The sequence below is a fragment of the Heterodontus francisci genome, chromosome 30 (assembly GCF_036365525.1).
Source record: "Heterodontus francisci isolate sHetFra1 chromosome 30, sHetFra1.hap1, whole genome shotgun sequence".
NCBI lineage: Eukaryota > Metazoa > Chordata > Chondrichthyes > Heterodontiformes > Heterodontidae > Heterodontus > Heterodontus francisci.
In genome coordinates, this window is record NC_090400.1 from 42,529,700 (window position 1) to 42,544,542 (window position 14,843).

Here is a 14,843-nt window from a genome sequence, read left to right on the forward strand (position 1 = left end):
AGCAGGAATTTCAGAGAAATGCACGTCAGGTTCATCAGCTTGATGTGTTCCCACCTCCTGGCAATCTTCCTGGAAGATTCCACCCAGCAAGAACAACTCAGCTAGACCCATGCCCTCGCCTTTTCCCCGTAGCTCAGCTAATTTTTCCTCTTCAGATAATTATCTAATTCCCTTTTGAAGGCCACAATTGAATCCGCCACCACCACACTCTCAGGCAGTGCATTTCAGATCCTAACCACTCTGACCTCCAGCTGGAAATGCAGATTCTGGAACACCACCACCTGCAAGTTCCCCTCCAAGTCACACACCATCCTGACTTGGAACTATATCACCGTTCCTTCACTGTCGCTGGGTCAAAATCCTGGAACTCCCTTCCTAACAGCACTGTGGGTGTACCTAACCCAAATGGACTGCAGCGGTTCAAGAAGGCAGCTCACCACCACTTTCTCAAGGGCAATTAGGGATGGGCAATAAATGCTGGCCTGGCCAGTGACGCCCACATCCCATGAATAAATAAATAAAAAAAAAGATAATGCATGAGGCTTACAATCTTCCATCCCAGCTCATCCAAACTCGTGCCATCTTATTGGCCTTGATCCCCCAATAAGAACAGATGCAAAACACTACCTGAGATCAACTTCTCTGGTGTTCCAGCAGCCTCCTTTACGATTATGTCGCAGGCTACATGAAGAATCTTCAGCATCTTCAGCAGGGCCCTGTATTCGTGAGCCATAAGCTGGCTTTGCATCCCAAGATCAAAATCAAGTACTGCAAGAGCTCTCCCTGTGATGTCTCGCAGAGGAACACAAACATTGCTTCCTTTAGATGTCTGAGTGTGAACTACTTCTGAAGTGTCAGCACACCTGAAGAGGTAGTTTCTGATTGAAAAAGATACTGAAGATTAGTTAAAATTGTACAACATTTTAGATGTAGAGCAACCAGCTAGGTTATTGTCTGACTGCTAAGATACAGATGGTTACTTACTAAAGAGGACTTCTGCCTTGTCTGTTTATTTGCATCTAATTTTAAAAATGCCCTTCATTAACATGGGTGGTAGTGTAGCCAATATGATACTGGACTAGTGGCCCAATGGTTATGAATTAAAATACCACTCTGGCAAGTTGTGAAATTGAATTAAATAAAACTGGTAATTCTCACATGAAAAAATGACTAAGAAAACTGATGTATTGTCATAAAAACCCCATTGGTATTCGAATGCCCTGCAGGGAAGGGAACCTACCACTCATACCCAGCATGGCTTATAAATAGCGAGTCCACTCATAATGTTCTCTGAAGTGAGCAAGCTACTTCAGTTGTACTATGCAATTGCTAGAAAGTACTATCACAGCTAGAACTGCAGCAATTCAAGGAGAAGGTCCACCATCACCTGTGCAGTACAGTTAGGGAATGCCGTAAACGTGGCACATATCCTGAGAACAAATTTAAAAAGCTAGCCTTAGAGGGAAACATTCAGCAGTATTGATTTATCACGGGGTACATTCTCTATTCAGTAATGCTAGTGAAAAAGTTATCATGAGTTTAAAGCAGGAAAACCCACTCTACTCTCACACTGACTGTGTTGTCATTGTTAGGAGGAAAGAAATGAGTCCCAGCATGCTCCCACCAGGTCCTGCTTGATTTTGCAAGTAAGAGCTACCAGAGCTGAACTGTCTTAAACTAAAGGCCTACTACCCGACCCGAACCCAACGGGATCCGACGACGTGTCGGGTTCGGGTCGGGTCGGGTTGCACTTCCGGGTCTGATATTCAGGCTCGAGTTGGATGGGGTCGGACACGATCTATCACAGGTACGTGGCTCCACTGTTAATTTAATTTTTTGACTAGAAAAGTGGGGTTTTTTTACATTATTTTAAGCTTGTGCAGATCAGCAACAAAGTAAAAAATGGAAGGTAAGTTAACTGATGGTCGGGTCGGGCATGGGAAAAAAATGGAAGGACTTGGGCCGGGTCGGGCTCAGGTCGGATGTGGTTCTGTCAGGCTTGGGTCGGATTTTTATTTGCAGACCCGAGCAGGCCTTTATCTTAAACCTCAAAGAGTATTGTTCCGCTTGCTGTGAGGATTATGATGGATATTTCCGACTCTAAGAAAGCTGAAGGTCATTAGTTTTGTAAACTGGATGTCAGGGGTTAGAAATTGGGCTCACTAGCCCACATATTTGGGCACTATGAGTGCCCTTAGAACTCAAAAATGGTGCCTGTGGCATTGGGGTACACTTTTGGGGTGAATTACGATGGAGCCTAAATTGCTGAGTTTGGACAGTGTGTGCAGTGAATTGCTACTGTAAGTGGGTAGGGCTGGCAGATCATGATGCCAATCAGCATGTGACATTGATTTGATGCCAGTGGTGCCATTTTGGAGCGCAACACAAGAGCTAACGTCCTCTCTTAACCTAGTAGAGCTGAATGAAAACTGTTTAAAAGCACAAAGGACCCTGCCACCAGTGCTATTTCAAGGGATCGTCAACCATTTACAGTTAGTTGCCGGTTGATTTCTTCTGTCTGTGGTAACAATTCTTCAACAATTTTGTGCTTTCTAAGTTGTTTAAAGTTACAAAAGTCTACAGGGAATGTAGCAGGTGCTCAAGGAGTTTTTTTGCTCATTTTAAGGCTTTTGCACAACTAGCCGCTCACAGACATGGATGCACTCGTTGGTATTCCCTCGGAATACAAAATGACTTGGAAAATGAACGGAGGTGATACAGAGAAGGACAAGCTTCTGGAAGAGGGAGGAGGAGGAGGGACAGATGGGTTCTTATAGTAGGCCACACCCACCCAGGATGTTCAGGGAGCAATTCTCCTACCTGAATCTCATGAGGAACAATGTGTGAGATGTCTGCCCTGCAGTAAGGACATTCTCACTGAAATCTGCCACCTACTGCAGCCACAACTGCCACCTCAGGGCAGGGCAAGGACCACATTTCCAGTGGCTACGAAGACGACTGTGACGATTAACCTTTATGCATTTGACACCTTCCAGGCTGGAGCTGGAGATATTTGCAACATTTCGCAGTTTGCTGTCCACTGTTGTGTGAAAGAGGTCGCTGAGGCTCTCTGTTCAATGACAGCTAACTACATTTCACTCTTTCTTGCCAGAGACAAGCAGACAGAGCAAACATGTGGCCTCACTAGGATTACAGGTTTTCACATGTTGCATGATGCCACTGACTGCCTGTGCATCACCTTGCAGTGCTCTATATCCTGCCAGCAGTCATGTTGCCTTTGTTCTATGGCAGTCTGCTGTGCCAGCTGCATTTGAGCCACCGTGGCAAATCAAAAGTTGGCTACTGGGCAATTAGAGATATCCGCTGACAACATAGCTGAAGACTCCGGTTTGCAAACTGCGCACATATCAACAGCATGCACACAATGAATGCCATGTTGCCCTCAAAATGTGATAGAGGAGACCATTGGCATGCTGAAACAATGGGCTGGATTTTAAGCAGCCTTCGATGTTGGGATCCGTGATGGGAGGGGCCTGAAGATGGCCCAGATGAGTCCCGCCATGGACCTCGATGCTGGCAAGGCCTCGTTCGATATTACTGGCGGCGGCGAGGCCTCGTGGCAGCCGCCACCCACCCCCCAACCACTTGGTGATGGGACTGCAATTTAAATATTTAAATAAATTTAAACAATTGAATTAATTAATTAATCTTATGTCTCCTCCTGATCTCCCGTGCGACCTTCAGCCCAGCGGCTGGCACTCCCATGCCTTCGGATCCCCGTCCAGGGAAACAAGGCACAACACTGGTGGGGAGGGGGGAGGAGGTAAGTTTCTCGGTGTGTGGGTGAGGGGGTGGGGGTTGGGGTCAAATTAACATCATGGGTGTAGGGGATGACGGGAAGGGTTGTAGGTTAAAGTTTATGCAGTTTGGGGGGGGGGGGGGAGCAGGGAAGTTCAGATGGCAAAAGTAAATGTTTTACAGGGGGAAAGGGCATGTAATTAATTTAATTGTTATTGTTGGGGGGGTGGTGGGAGAGGGGCAAAAGAGATATATTTATTTCTCTTAATTCACTTTTCCTTTAAATATTTAAATTTCCCAGTAGGGCTGACAGCCCTTTAAAAATGGCTTGTGCACAGGCAGCTGACACCATTGCTGGGGATGGACAGCCCGCCTCCTCCACGTGATCGGGGGCGGGGTGCGGTCTGCACCGGCTCTTTAAATGAGCCGCCATGCTTGGAATCGCGGCGGTTCTTTGGCGTGCGGCCCTCGCAGATGGGCCGCCATTTTCTTTGCCTGCCGCCGCTGATAAAATTCAGCCCGATTTTTCCACTGCCTCAGCTGCTCTGCAAGACTCCTGCATTACTCAGTAGAGTGGATGTCGTGATGCATGGTGATCTGCTGCATGCTGCACACTCCATGAGGGGACAGCCTTTGCATCAGCTATATGGCAAGCAGCTGAGGAACAGAAGCATGAGAAAGAGGAGGAGGAGGAAGAAGAGGAAATGGAGAAAAAGGTACGGAAAAGGCAACCTCGACAATTCCTTTCTGGAACTCATCCGAGTGTGATACCAGTAACCACAGCAACAATACTCCATTCACCAACAGTTCCACACTCTGTAGCTAAGCTTTTTAAATCTTGAACACTTAATTTGTTTAACTCATCATGAGATATCTCTCCCTGCTCTACAAATTCCTTAGCATTAAATGTAGCCAGCTCTTTGTTTCTAACACCGGAGAGAAAAAAACAGAAGAATACAGGAAAACTTATTTGTTTATTTTCCTAAATTTTAGAAGTCAGTTTTCCTCCCGTATTCTAAATCTCTCATTTGTCTGATGGTTCAGATCCTGACTTCGAGCCCCCAGTTTGTTATGACCTTGTGGTGTGACATGGGCGGTTCCCACTGTTCAACTCTCCACCTGACCACAGCAATTAGAGTTTAGCCCCTTTGGTGTTTTACTTTTCAAATAAATAGACAGCGACATATTTCCTTGTAGGCTTTAAAAAACAGTCAGTTTTTTATTGATCAATACACTTTATCCTGAAATTGTCGCAGCCGCGTCCACACTCACATTCATTGGTGCACACACGCACAAGAAACAGAGAAGGGAAAAAGGAAGGTGGCTTTTAGTGGGAGGGAGGGTGGAAGGTTACGATAAACCTGTTGAATTCTCTTGGAAATTAAGTGCTAGATGACTGCAGGCCAGAGATGATTGTAGATTTCTCTCTTGATTAAAGGTTCTGTTGAAGATGTTGGGTTACTTCTAGCTCTCACTGCTGTATTGTGCAGATGTTGAACTTTTCAGCAGGGCACATGCTTCCTGGCTTGGCTATAAATACATGAATAGGAAGGGAATAGAGGGATATGGGCCCCGGAAGTGCAGAAGGTGTTAGTTTAGGCAGGCATCAAGATCGGCGCAGGCTTGGAGGGCCGAATGGCCTGTTCCTGTGCTGTACTATACTTTGTTCTTTTGTTACATGTTACTTCTCTCCTGGGTGAGTCACGCTCTCTCTCTCTGACTGTCTTTTTTTAAGGTAGAGCTGTTATCTCTCACTTCCTGTTAAGAGACACTCTGGTTTCTTTCCCATGATGATTGCGCAGTGACCCAGGACATGGCTAGTTCACACCACCTTTTGTTTCAGAAGAAGACATTCAATTCTGGAATGTGTTGGGATTGGTGTAGGATGGGTTCCGTTGACACCTTTTAGCTTTGAAGATTTATCCTTTGTCTTTGTCAGACAATTTGAATACACAAAATCCTTTTTCTTAGGCAGCCATTTTGGACCATTGTTCACTTTTTAAAATAAAGGTTCATTTTTTAAAGACAAAGTCAGTTTTTTATAGCTCTCCAGAGTTAGTCCCTGATTGTTGTATTATTGCATTTCCGATGAGCGTGACATTGATCACCACAAAAGTTAAAGTAGATGCTCGGAATGTCCATACACCCTTTCTTGAATAAGGATGTCACACTTGCCACTCTCCAATCCTCTGGCACCTCCCCCGTATCTAGGGAAGATTGGAAAATTATGACAAGTTCTTCTGCTATCTCCACTCCAACTTCCTTAAACAATCTGGGATGCAAGCCATCTGGACCAGGCAACTTATCCAATCTCAGCATATCTTGCCTCTCTAATACATTTTGCCTATCAATTTTCACACCATCCATTACCTCTACCATCTCCACGTCTACCAATTTATTTTGTCCGCATCCTCTTCCTTAGTAAACACCGATACGGAGTACTCAGTAAGTAGTCTAACCTTGACCTGCATCTCTAAGCGTATATATCACCTTCTTTGTCCCTAATTACCCCATCCTGCCTCTTACTATCTGCTTACTATTTATATGCCAGCAGAAGATTTTTGAGTTCCTTATATGTCAACTGCCATTCTATACTCATTTAAGTTCTACTTTAGATTGTTCCTTGCTTTTCTCCATTACTAATCTAAACCTTATGATACAATGATCACTCTTACCCACATGTTCTCCCACAGATACTTGGTCCACCTCATTCCCAAGCACCAGATCCAGCAATGCCTCCTTCCTAGTTGGACTGAGAACATACTGGCCAAGGAAGTTCTCCTGAATACATTTCAAAAATTCCTTCCTCTCCTTAACCCTTTACTCAACATTATTCCAGTCAATATTTGGGTAATTAAAGACCCCCAATATCACCATTCTATAGTTCTAGAAATCTCTTTATAGAAATCTCTCATTTCCCTGCACATTTGCCTCTCACGCTATTTGGATGCTTATAGAATATTTCCAGTAATGCAATCATCCCCTTTTTATCTCCTTTTTGCATGTCATCTCTAACCAAATGAATTCTGTCCTTGCCCCCTCAAGAACTTCCCTTGTTCCAGCTTTGCATCCCTGAATATTAAGCCCCCAGTCCTCACCATTTTTAAGCCATGTTTCAGTTATTGCCACTACATCATATTTCCACATGGCTATTTGTGCTGGTAGCTCACCAACCTTATTTACCAGATTTTGCGCATTTACATACATGCATTCTAAACATGTCCTTACATACTGCAGAGTCCCTCTTAGTCTGCTGCTGTCTAATACTGTACTACTTCCTTCTCTAGACCTATCCACCACCCTCACTCCTTTATGCACCTTATTCCTCTTTTCTATATGATTCTGCCCATCCCCCTGCCAATTTACTTTAAACCACAGTAGTGAACCTCCCAGTGATTGATCCTCGTCCTGTTGAGGCGCAATCCTTCCTTTTTGAATAGGTGCCTCCTGACCCAGAACTGGCCCCAAGGCCCCAAGAATCTGAAGCTCTCTCTCCTGCACCATGTCTCAAGCCACACATTGATCCTCCCTATCTTCAATTTCTGCTCTCACTGATGCATGGCACTGGGAGTAATCCTGAGATTACTACCTTTGAGATCCTACTTTTTTACTTCCCTAGTTCCTGAAAGTTTTACCATTGGACCTGAATACCTGCCCTCTCTATGTCATTGGAACCTACGTGTACCACAATTTCAAACGCGCACTCCCTTCCTTCTGCAGAATATTCTGTATCCTCTCCATGATGTCCTTTACCCTGGCACCAGGGAGGCAACACACGATGTGGGATTCACAATGACAATTGTGGAAATGCCTGTCTGTCCACCTAACTGTAAAATCTCCTACAGGATCACAGAATTGTTACAGTGCAGAAGGAGACCATTGGATCCATCCTGACCGCACCGGCTCTCCAAATGAGCAAATGACTTAGTGCCATTCCCACGCCTTCTCCCCGTAACCCTGCATATTCTTCCTTTTCAGATTGCAGTCTAACTCCCTTTTGAATGCTTCAATTGAACCTGCCTCCAACACACCCTCAGGCAGTGCATTCCAGACCTTAACCACTCCCTGCGTGAAAAAGCTTTTCCTCATGTCACTTTTGCTTCTTTTACCAATTACTTTAAATCTGTGCCCTCTCGTTCTCGATCCTTTCACGAGTGGGAACAGTTTCTCCCTATCTAGTCTGTCCAGACCCCTCATGGTTTTGAGTACCACCTGTGCAATCCCTTGCCGATTGGTGCCATGGCCTGGACTACACTCTTTCAAGATGTCATTACTCCCAACAGTGTCCGGTGCTGAGTTCTGTTTTGAGAGTGGTATACACCCCAAAGACTCCTGCACTTCCTACTTCTCCTTACTCTTCTGGTTGGCCACCCATCTACTGTCCTGAACACACTCTGCCTGTGGGGTGGCATAGTGGTTAGCACTGCAGCCTCACAGCTCCAGCGACGCGGATTCAGTTCTGGATACTGCTTGTGCGGAGTTTGCAAGTTCTCCCTGTGACCGCGCGGGTTTCCGCCGGGTGCTCCGGTTTCTTCCCACAGCCAAAGACTTGCAAGTTGATAGGTAAATTGGCCATTGTAAATTGCCCCTAGTGTAGGTAGGTGGTAGGAGAATTGAGGGAAGGTGGGGATGTGGTCGGGAATATGGGATTAACATAGGATTAGTATAAATGGGTGATTGATGGTCGGCACAGATTCAGTGGGCCAAAGGCCTGTTTCAGTGCTATGACTCTATGACCTTTTCTTCCCTCTGTCACTAACCATCACAGCATCCACTTGGCCACAATGCAGAAATAAAAATACCACAAAATAAATATTCCAAACCAAAGTTATCAATGAAATCATGCTATGTTCCACACAAAAGCCAAGTAGACACCCTTGGTGCTTGTCTTCTGTGTACCTTTGCTGTCCTAGTGTTCCTATGCAGTGCTACTCCAGTGGCTGCAGCATGGCTAATGGAAGGCTGCTGACTTGCCATGGAGGATACCACAGAGAGCCTTGAAGGATGGCTTTGAGCAGCTCTTGGCCTAGGAGGCACCATCTTGGCATGGACTTTAGCCTGACTGGGTGGTTGATAGGCAATATCAAGGGCACTGGCAAAGTGGCAGAGGTGGGAGGATGAATGGTGACATCCTGAGAGAAGACAGCAGGCTCATGCTCCATACAGCCAATGCCAATCTCCTAGATGATGTCTCAACAATCCTCGATCCATGCACTCAGTTGGAGGACCAATTCCTGGACTGCTGTGACACCCTGCCACAGTAATCCACAGCCATGATGGCAGAAAGCTGACCTTGCATTACCGCAGTCTGAGCTTCCACCACAGTACTTAGGCGTTGGCTGCTGCTTGCGCTGCAATGGAAGCTGTGACAATGGCCATCTGACACTGCATCATGGTTGGGTCCAGAAGAGTGTGAATGGAGTTAGCCACCATTTCCAGGCTGGAAAGGACAAGCTCCAAGCTTAATGCAAAGCCCTATGCTAAGTTGTGCTGAACTCCTTCATGCTCCTTGATATTGTCCACAAGCTTCCTGGAAGGTTTCACAATGCACCAACATTTTGTTCTGTCATCAGTGTTCTTCTAGAAGCTGCCCCATCAAAGTTCTCAACTGATTCCTCTGCAACAGAACCCATGTGTGACCTCACCCTCCAGTGAGCTAGCACCTGTGCTATCCTTGCCCCCTGCCCTGACTCCAGCCATATTTGGTGTCCAAATGCAGATCCTAGCTCTAATTGATTCTCTAAGGTACGTGCAGTGTCAGTATCTGAGCTGGTGGCTGCGAGTGTGATGGTCCTGTGTATTCAATATCTTTGCCTTTTTGGTGTTCTTCCATTACCTGGCCAGGTTGCATCTCTTGGATATCTGAAGGGAAAAAGGCACAAAGGTAAGGTTATGGTGCAGGGTTGGGCGAAAATTAAGAGGTGCATGCTTACACCATCTGCAGTTTTTAAATCAGAAGAGAGTGTGGAATGAGGATGATGTAAGGAGGAGGATTAGATATGAGGATACCATCACTCAGGATGGTGAATCTTTGGAATTCTCTTACCCAGGGCTGTGGAGGCTCAGTTGTTGAGTACATTCAAGACTGAGATTGATAGATTTTCACCTATTAAAAGGGATACTGGAATAGTGCAGGAAAATTGAGTTGAAGTAGAAGATCAGCCATGATTTCATTGAATGGCGGAGCAGGCTTGAAGGGCTGAATGGACTACTCCTGTTCCTATTTCTTATGTTCTTACCTTAGATGGCTTCAGCTCCGCCGCTGGCCATGGCCTCAGCAATGGGAGTTCCATTAATGGCCAACGCTGTTTTTTCCATGGGGGTTAAGACATACAGGTGTGCCAGTCCCCCTCTGGTTAGCATCTGCTGCCTATAGTTGTGTGTCACTGTGTCTTGCAATCTGTTTGGCTGATGTGGCTGCTATGGTTGAATAGTGTTTGCAAGCTGTGAAGCATATGAGTGTTAGGTATGCGGCCTGATCAACAGAGATTATTGGCAGGTGAGTGATGGGGGTGTGGTGATTTGAGCAGTGTCTGAGGCTAGTGCACTTGGCATTTGAAGATGCATTCACTGATCTTCACCACTCATGTGAGGTCATTAAACTTCTACAGCATTGCATCCAGGCTTGACTCCTGGCATTAACCTCCATGACTATCTGCTTCCACTGCCTTTTCAGTGTCTGGAGGGCCTTCTGGCCCCCTGCAGCTGCAGTACATCTCTCCTCCTTTCCACCTCATCCATCAAGGTCTCCAGAGCAGCGTGTGAAAACCGTGCAGCCTGCTCTCTCCCATGTTGTGCTATCCTTCAATGTTTCCCAGGTCACATTCACTTCCTGCCTGACTGCCAGCACCTGCTCCAGCCACAATGCACCTCCCCTTTAAAAGGTGCAGTCTAGCTCCAAGCTGTGAAGGATAGCTTTCAGTGGTGCCAGAAAGTTACAATTTTGGGCCCCCATTGCTACATGCAGCCAATGAAGAGCGGATTAGTGCCGGCTGCACACAGCAATCATGGAAATAAGGAGGTCGCACAAACTTAGGGCTGGATTTTAAGAGCCTGCCGCTGAGATCGGCGGGCCGCACACCAAAGAGCCGACGCAATCTCCTGCACAGTGGCTCATTTAAATAGCTGGGGCGACAGCCCCCCCACCGTCAATCACGTGGAGGGGGCAGGTTGTCCGTCCCCAGCAACGACGTCAGCCGCCTGCGCACAGGCACTGGCACCATTTCTAAAGGGCAGCCAGCCCTACTGGCATATTTATATTTTTAAAGCTACCCACACCCCACCCCCGCAAAAGTTATCAAATACATTTCTAACACCCCTTTCCCACCCCCAAATAACAATTACATTAACTATTTGCCCTTCCCCCCAAAAACACTCAACTTTTCAATCTGACCATCCCCCCGCCACCACCCCGCCCCCCAGACTGCACAAATTTTAAAGCTCCCACCACCCCCTAATCCCATTACGTTTATGTGATCCTGTCTCCCTCCCACACTGAAAATCTTAACTCCTACCCCCCACACCCGCACCCCATCCCCACCAGTGTCACGTCAGCTTTACTCGGACGGGGAATAGAAAGTGCAGGAGTGCTGGCCGCCGCACCGAAGAATTAAGGTATGTTGATTTAAATTTATGCATGTCAGTAATTTAAATAATTAAATCCAGGTCCCATTGCCCAGTGGTAGGGGGCTGCCACGGAGCCTCGCCGCCGCCGGGAGGATAGGGCTAGGCCTTCCCATGGCGGACTGCTGCTGGAAGCATCTTCCAGCCCCCGTACCCCCCACCCCACACCCCGCTATCAAGCTCAACATCATGGGCTTGGTAAAATACAGCCCTTCGTGTGCTGCCTGCATTACAACGAGCTAGCATGGGTTAATCTTGCATTGTGATCCCCGTGCCCATTTTCTGGGTCTATCCAATTTAGCTTCTAATGACTCTCTAGCCTTTTCAGTATCTGCCCGAAATATTTAATGAGTGCAGAACTGTACACATACTCCATCTCTGGCCTAACTATAAAACGTTAGTTCGGCCACAGCTGGAGGACTGTGTACAGTTCTGGTCACCACACTATAGGAAGGATGTAATTGCACTGGAGAGGGTGCAGAGGGAGATTCACCAGGATGTTGGCTGGGCTGGAGCATTTCAGCTATGAAGAGAGACTGGATAGGCTAGGGTTGTTTTCCTTAGAGCAGAGAAGGTTGAGGGGAGACCTGATTGAGGTATACAAAATTATGAGGGGCATTGATAGGATAGATAGGAAGAAACTTTTTCCCTTAGCGGAGGTGTCAAAAACCAGGGGGCTTAGATTTAAGGTAAGAGACAGGAGGTTTAGAGGGAATTTGAGGAAAAACTTTTTCACCGAGGGTGGTTGGAATCTGGAACACACTTCCTGAAGAGTCGGTAGAGGCAGGAACCCTCACAACACTTAAGAAGTATTTAGATGAGCACTTGAAACGCCATAGCATACAATACTATGGGCCAAGTGCTGGAATATGGGATTAGAATAGATAGGCTTGATGGCTGGTGCGGACATGGTGGGCCGAAGGGCCTGTTTCTGTGATGAAAAACTCTATGACTCTATGATTTATATCAAAATATCTATGTCATATCAAGATAACATTTCATAAAGTAAAGTCATTAATATTGACTCCTGTGGGTTTGATTTAAGTTCCTGATACTTGACAGGTACCTCCGGATTTCTCTGCCTTTATTAATGCCATATGATCAATGCCCCAAGCTGCTGCTTCATGAAATGATACCGACATGGATCAGACCTATGATTTCTGCATAAAACATCCTAATTCCTGTCTGGTAACATGGAAGGTACCTACCAAAGACCAAATATATCCTTGTGGAGAACAAGGCCCCGGGCCCTCCCCAGTGACCTCCTCAAGAACCATTAACTGAGGCGTGCAAAGAGGAGAGCATAAATTTTTTAAAATTACTTTGTAGGATTTCATTTTACTGATTCAAGAACACGTATGGTTGGTATTGAATTCCACACTTCAAAATATAAAATCAATTCACACTTGTAGCATAAACAGAAAGATACTAGTTGAAGAATTTGGTGCATTTGAGAGTCAATCTCATGTTCTCCTTTGCCCATGAATTTTACAGTTTGCTCCTATTGTGAAATAAAAATCACATCAAATAGAACCATCCCCTACTTAGTTCACATGCTTTTGCTGCGATCATCTTCCGGGAGTAGGAAAGACCAGGCTAAAACATCAAGCTTTTTCAAGGGCCAGGCTTGGCTCTGCCTTCTCCACTGCCACACTAATATATCCAGAATATATTACATATGTGTGATGCAGTGATTAAAGTGGGATGGAATGCTTTGGAATGGGTTCCTAATACATTTCGTCTGACTAATCTCTGTTGAGACACTTCTCCTATAAAAGACTTGAGTCTATTCATGCCTGTCTCCCACCAGTGCAAAAATAGTAAATTAAGATTGATGGACCCTTGAGACAAAGACTTGAATCTAACTGCCATTAGGGAATTAAATTTTTAATTAATCTTTTTTTAATGTTATCCTTTCTGCAGTAGTACCTCATCTATTTAATAGGGAAACATTTAAAAATAAACATTTAAAACACCAAGGAGGCAATTTTGATCTTGGATGATAGTGAATAATGGGCTATAGCTATTCAGCTGCCCTTTATACATCTCTTCTCATTTTCCTTCCTGTTGAATTCAATTGAAATGAAAATTGGGAGAGATGCATATTGGACTGATAAAGCAATAGTGTCAGTTTTACACTATTGCCTAAAGTCAAAATTAAACTCGTTAGATCTTATCGTTCAGAAAAGGCCTCACACCAAACTCTACTTTAAACACAAATGTGTCACTGTTCTATTTTGTAGAGAAAAAAAATTCCACCTCATACAAAGTCCACCTGAAATGCATAATGGATAGAAATCAGCATTTAAACTTTTTGCAGAATACAGGTGCCTCAATAATAAACAATGAAAACAGAAAATGCTGGAAAATACTATCTTTTTTTATTCATTCTTGGGATGTGGGCATCACTGGCAAGGCCAGCATTTATTACCCATCCTTAATTGCCCTTAAGAAGGCGTGGTGAACTGCCTTCTTGAACCCCTGCAGTTCATAAGGTGTAGGTACACCTACAGTGCTGTTAGGGATGGAGTTCTAGGATTATGACCCAGCGACAGTGAAGGAGTGGCAATATAGTTCCAAGTCAGGCTGGTGAGTGACTTGGAGGGGAACTTACAGGTGGTAGTGTTGCTATGTATCCGCTGACCTTGTCCTTCTAGGTGGTACAGGTCACAGGTTTGGAAGGTGCTGTCGAAGGAGCCTTGGCAAGTTGCTGCAGTGCGCCTTGTAGATGGTACACACTGCTGCCTCTGTGTGCCAGTGGTGGAGGGAGTGAATGTTTAAGGTGCTGGATGTGGTTCCAATCAAGAAGGCTGCTTTGACTTGGATTGTGTTGAGCTTCTTGAGTGTTGTTGAGGCTGCATTCATCCAGGCAAGAGGACAGTATTCCATCACACTCCTGGCTTGTGCCTTGTAAATGGGAGTCCAGAACCAGGGGTCACTGTCTCAGGATACGGGGTATGCCATTTAGAACTGAGATGAGGAGAAATTTCTTCACTCAGAGGGTGGTGAACCTGTGGAATTCTCTACCGCAGAAGGCAGTGGAAGCCAAATCATTAAATATATTCAAGAAGGAGATAGATATATTTCTTAATGCCAAAGGGATCAAGGGATATGGGGAAAAAGTGAGAACAGGTTACTGAATTAGACCATCATGATCTTTTTTGAATGACAGAGCAGGTCCGAAGGGCCGAATGGCCTACTGCTGCTCCTATTTTCTATGTTTCTATGACAGGCTTTGGGGAATCAGGAGGTGAGCTACTCACCGCAGAATTCCCTCCTCCTCATAGCCACAGTATTTATATGGCTAGTCCAGAAGTTTCTGGTCAACGATAATCTGCAGTATGCTGGTGGTAGGGGATTCAGTGATGATAATGACATTGAATGTCAAGGGGAAACGGTTATATTCTCTCTTGTTGGAGATGGTCATTGATGGCATTTGTGGTGCAAATGGCAGTTGCCAC

General features: G+C 45.5%; 1 protein-coding gene across 1 annotated transcript in view; it reads right to left on the minus strand.

Annotated features, from left to right (window-relative positions):
- Window positions 1-583: 583 nt before the first annotated feature.
- The window catches only part of LOC137346441 (EF-hand calcium-binding domain-containing protein 5-like), a 35,901-nt gene continuing 21,641 nt past the window's right edge, over window positions 584-14,843 (minus strand). The window contains exon 7 of the mRNA XM_068009891.1: window positions 584-878. Coding sequence (XP_067865992.1) covers window positions 584-878 — 295 coding nt within the window. The remainder of the gene's footprint in view (window positions 879-14,843) is intronic.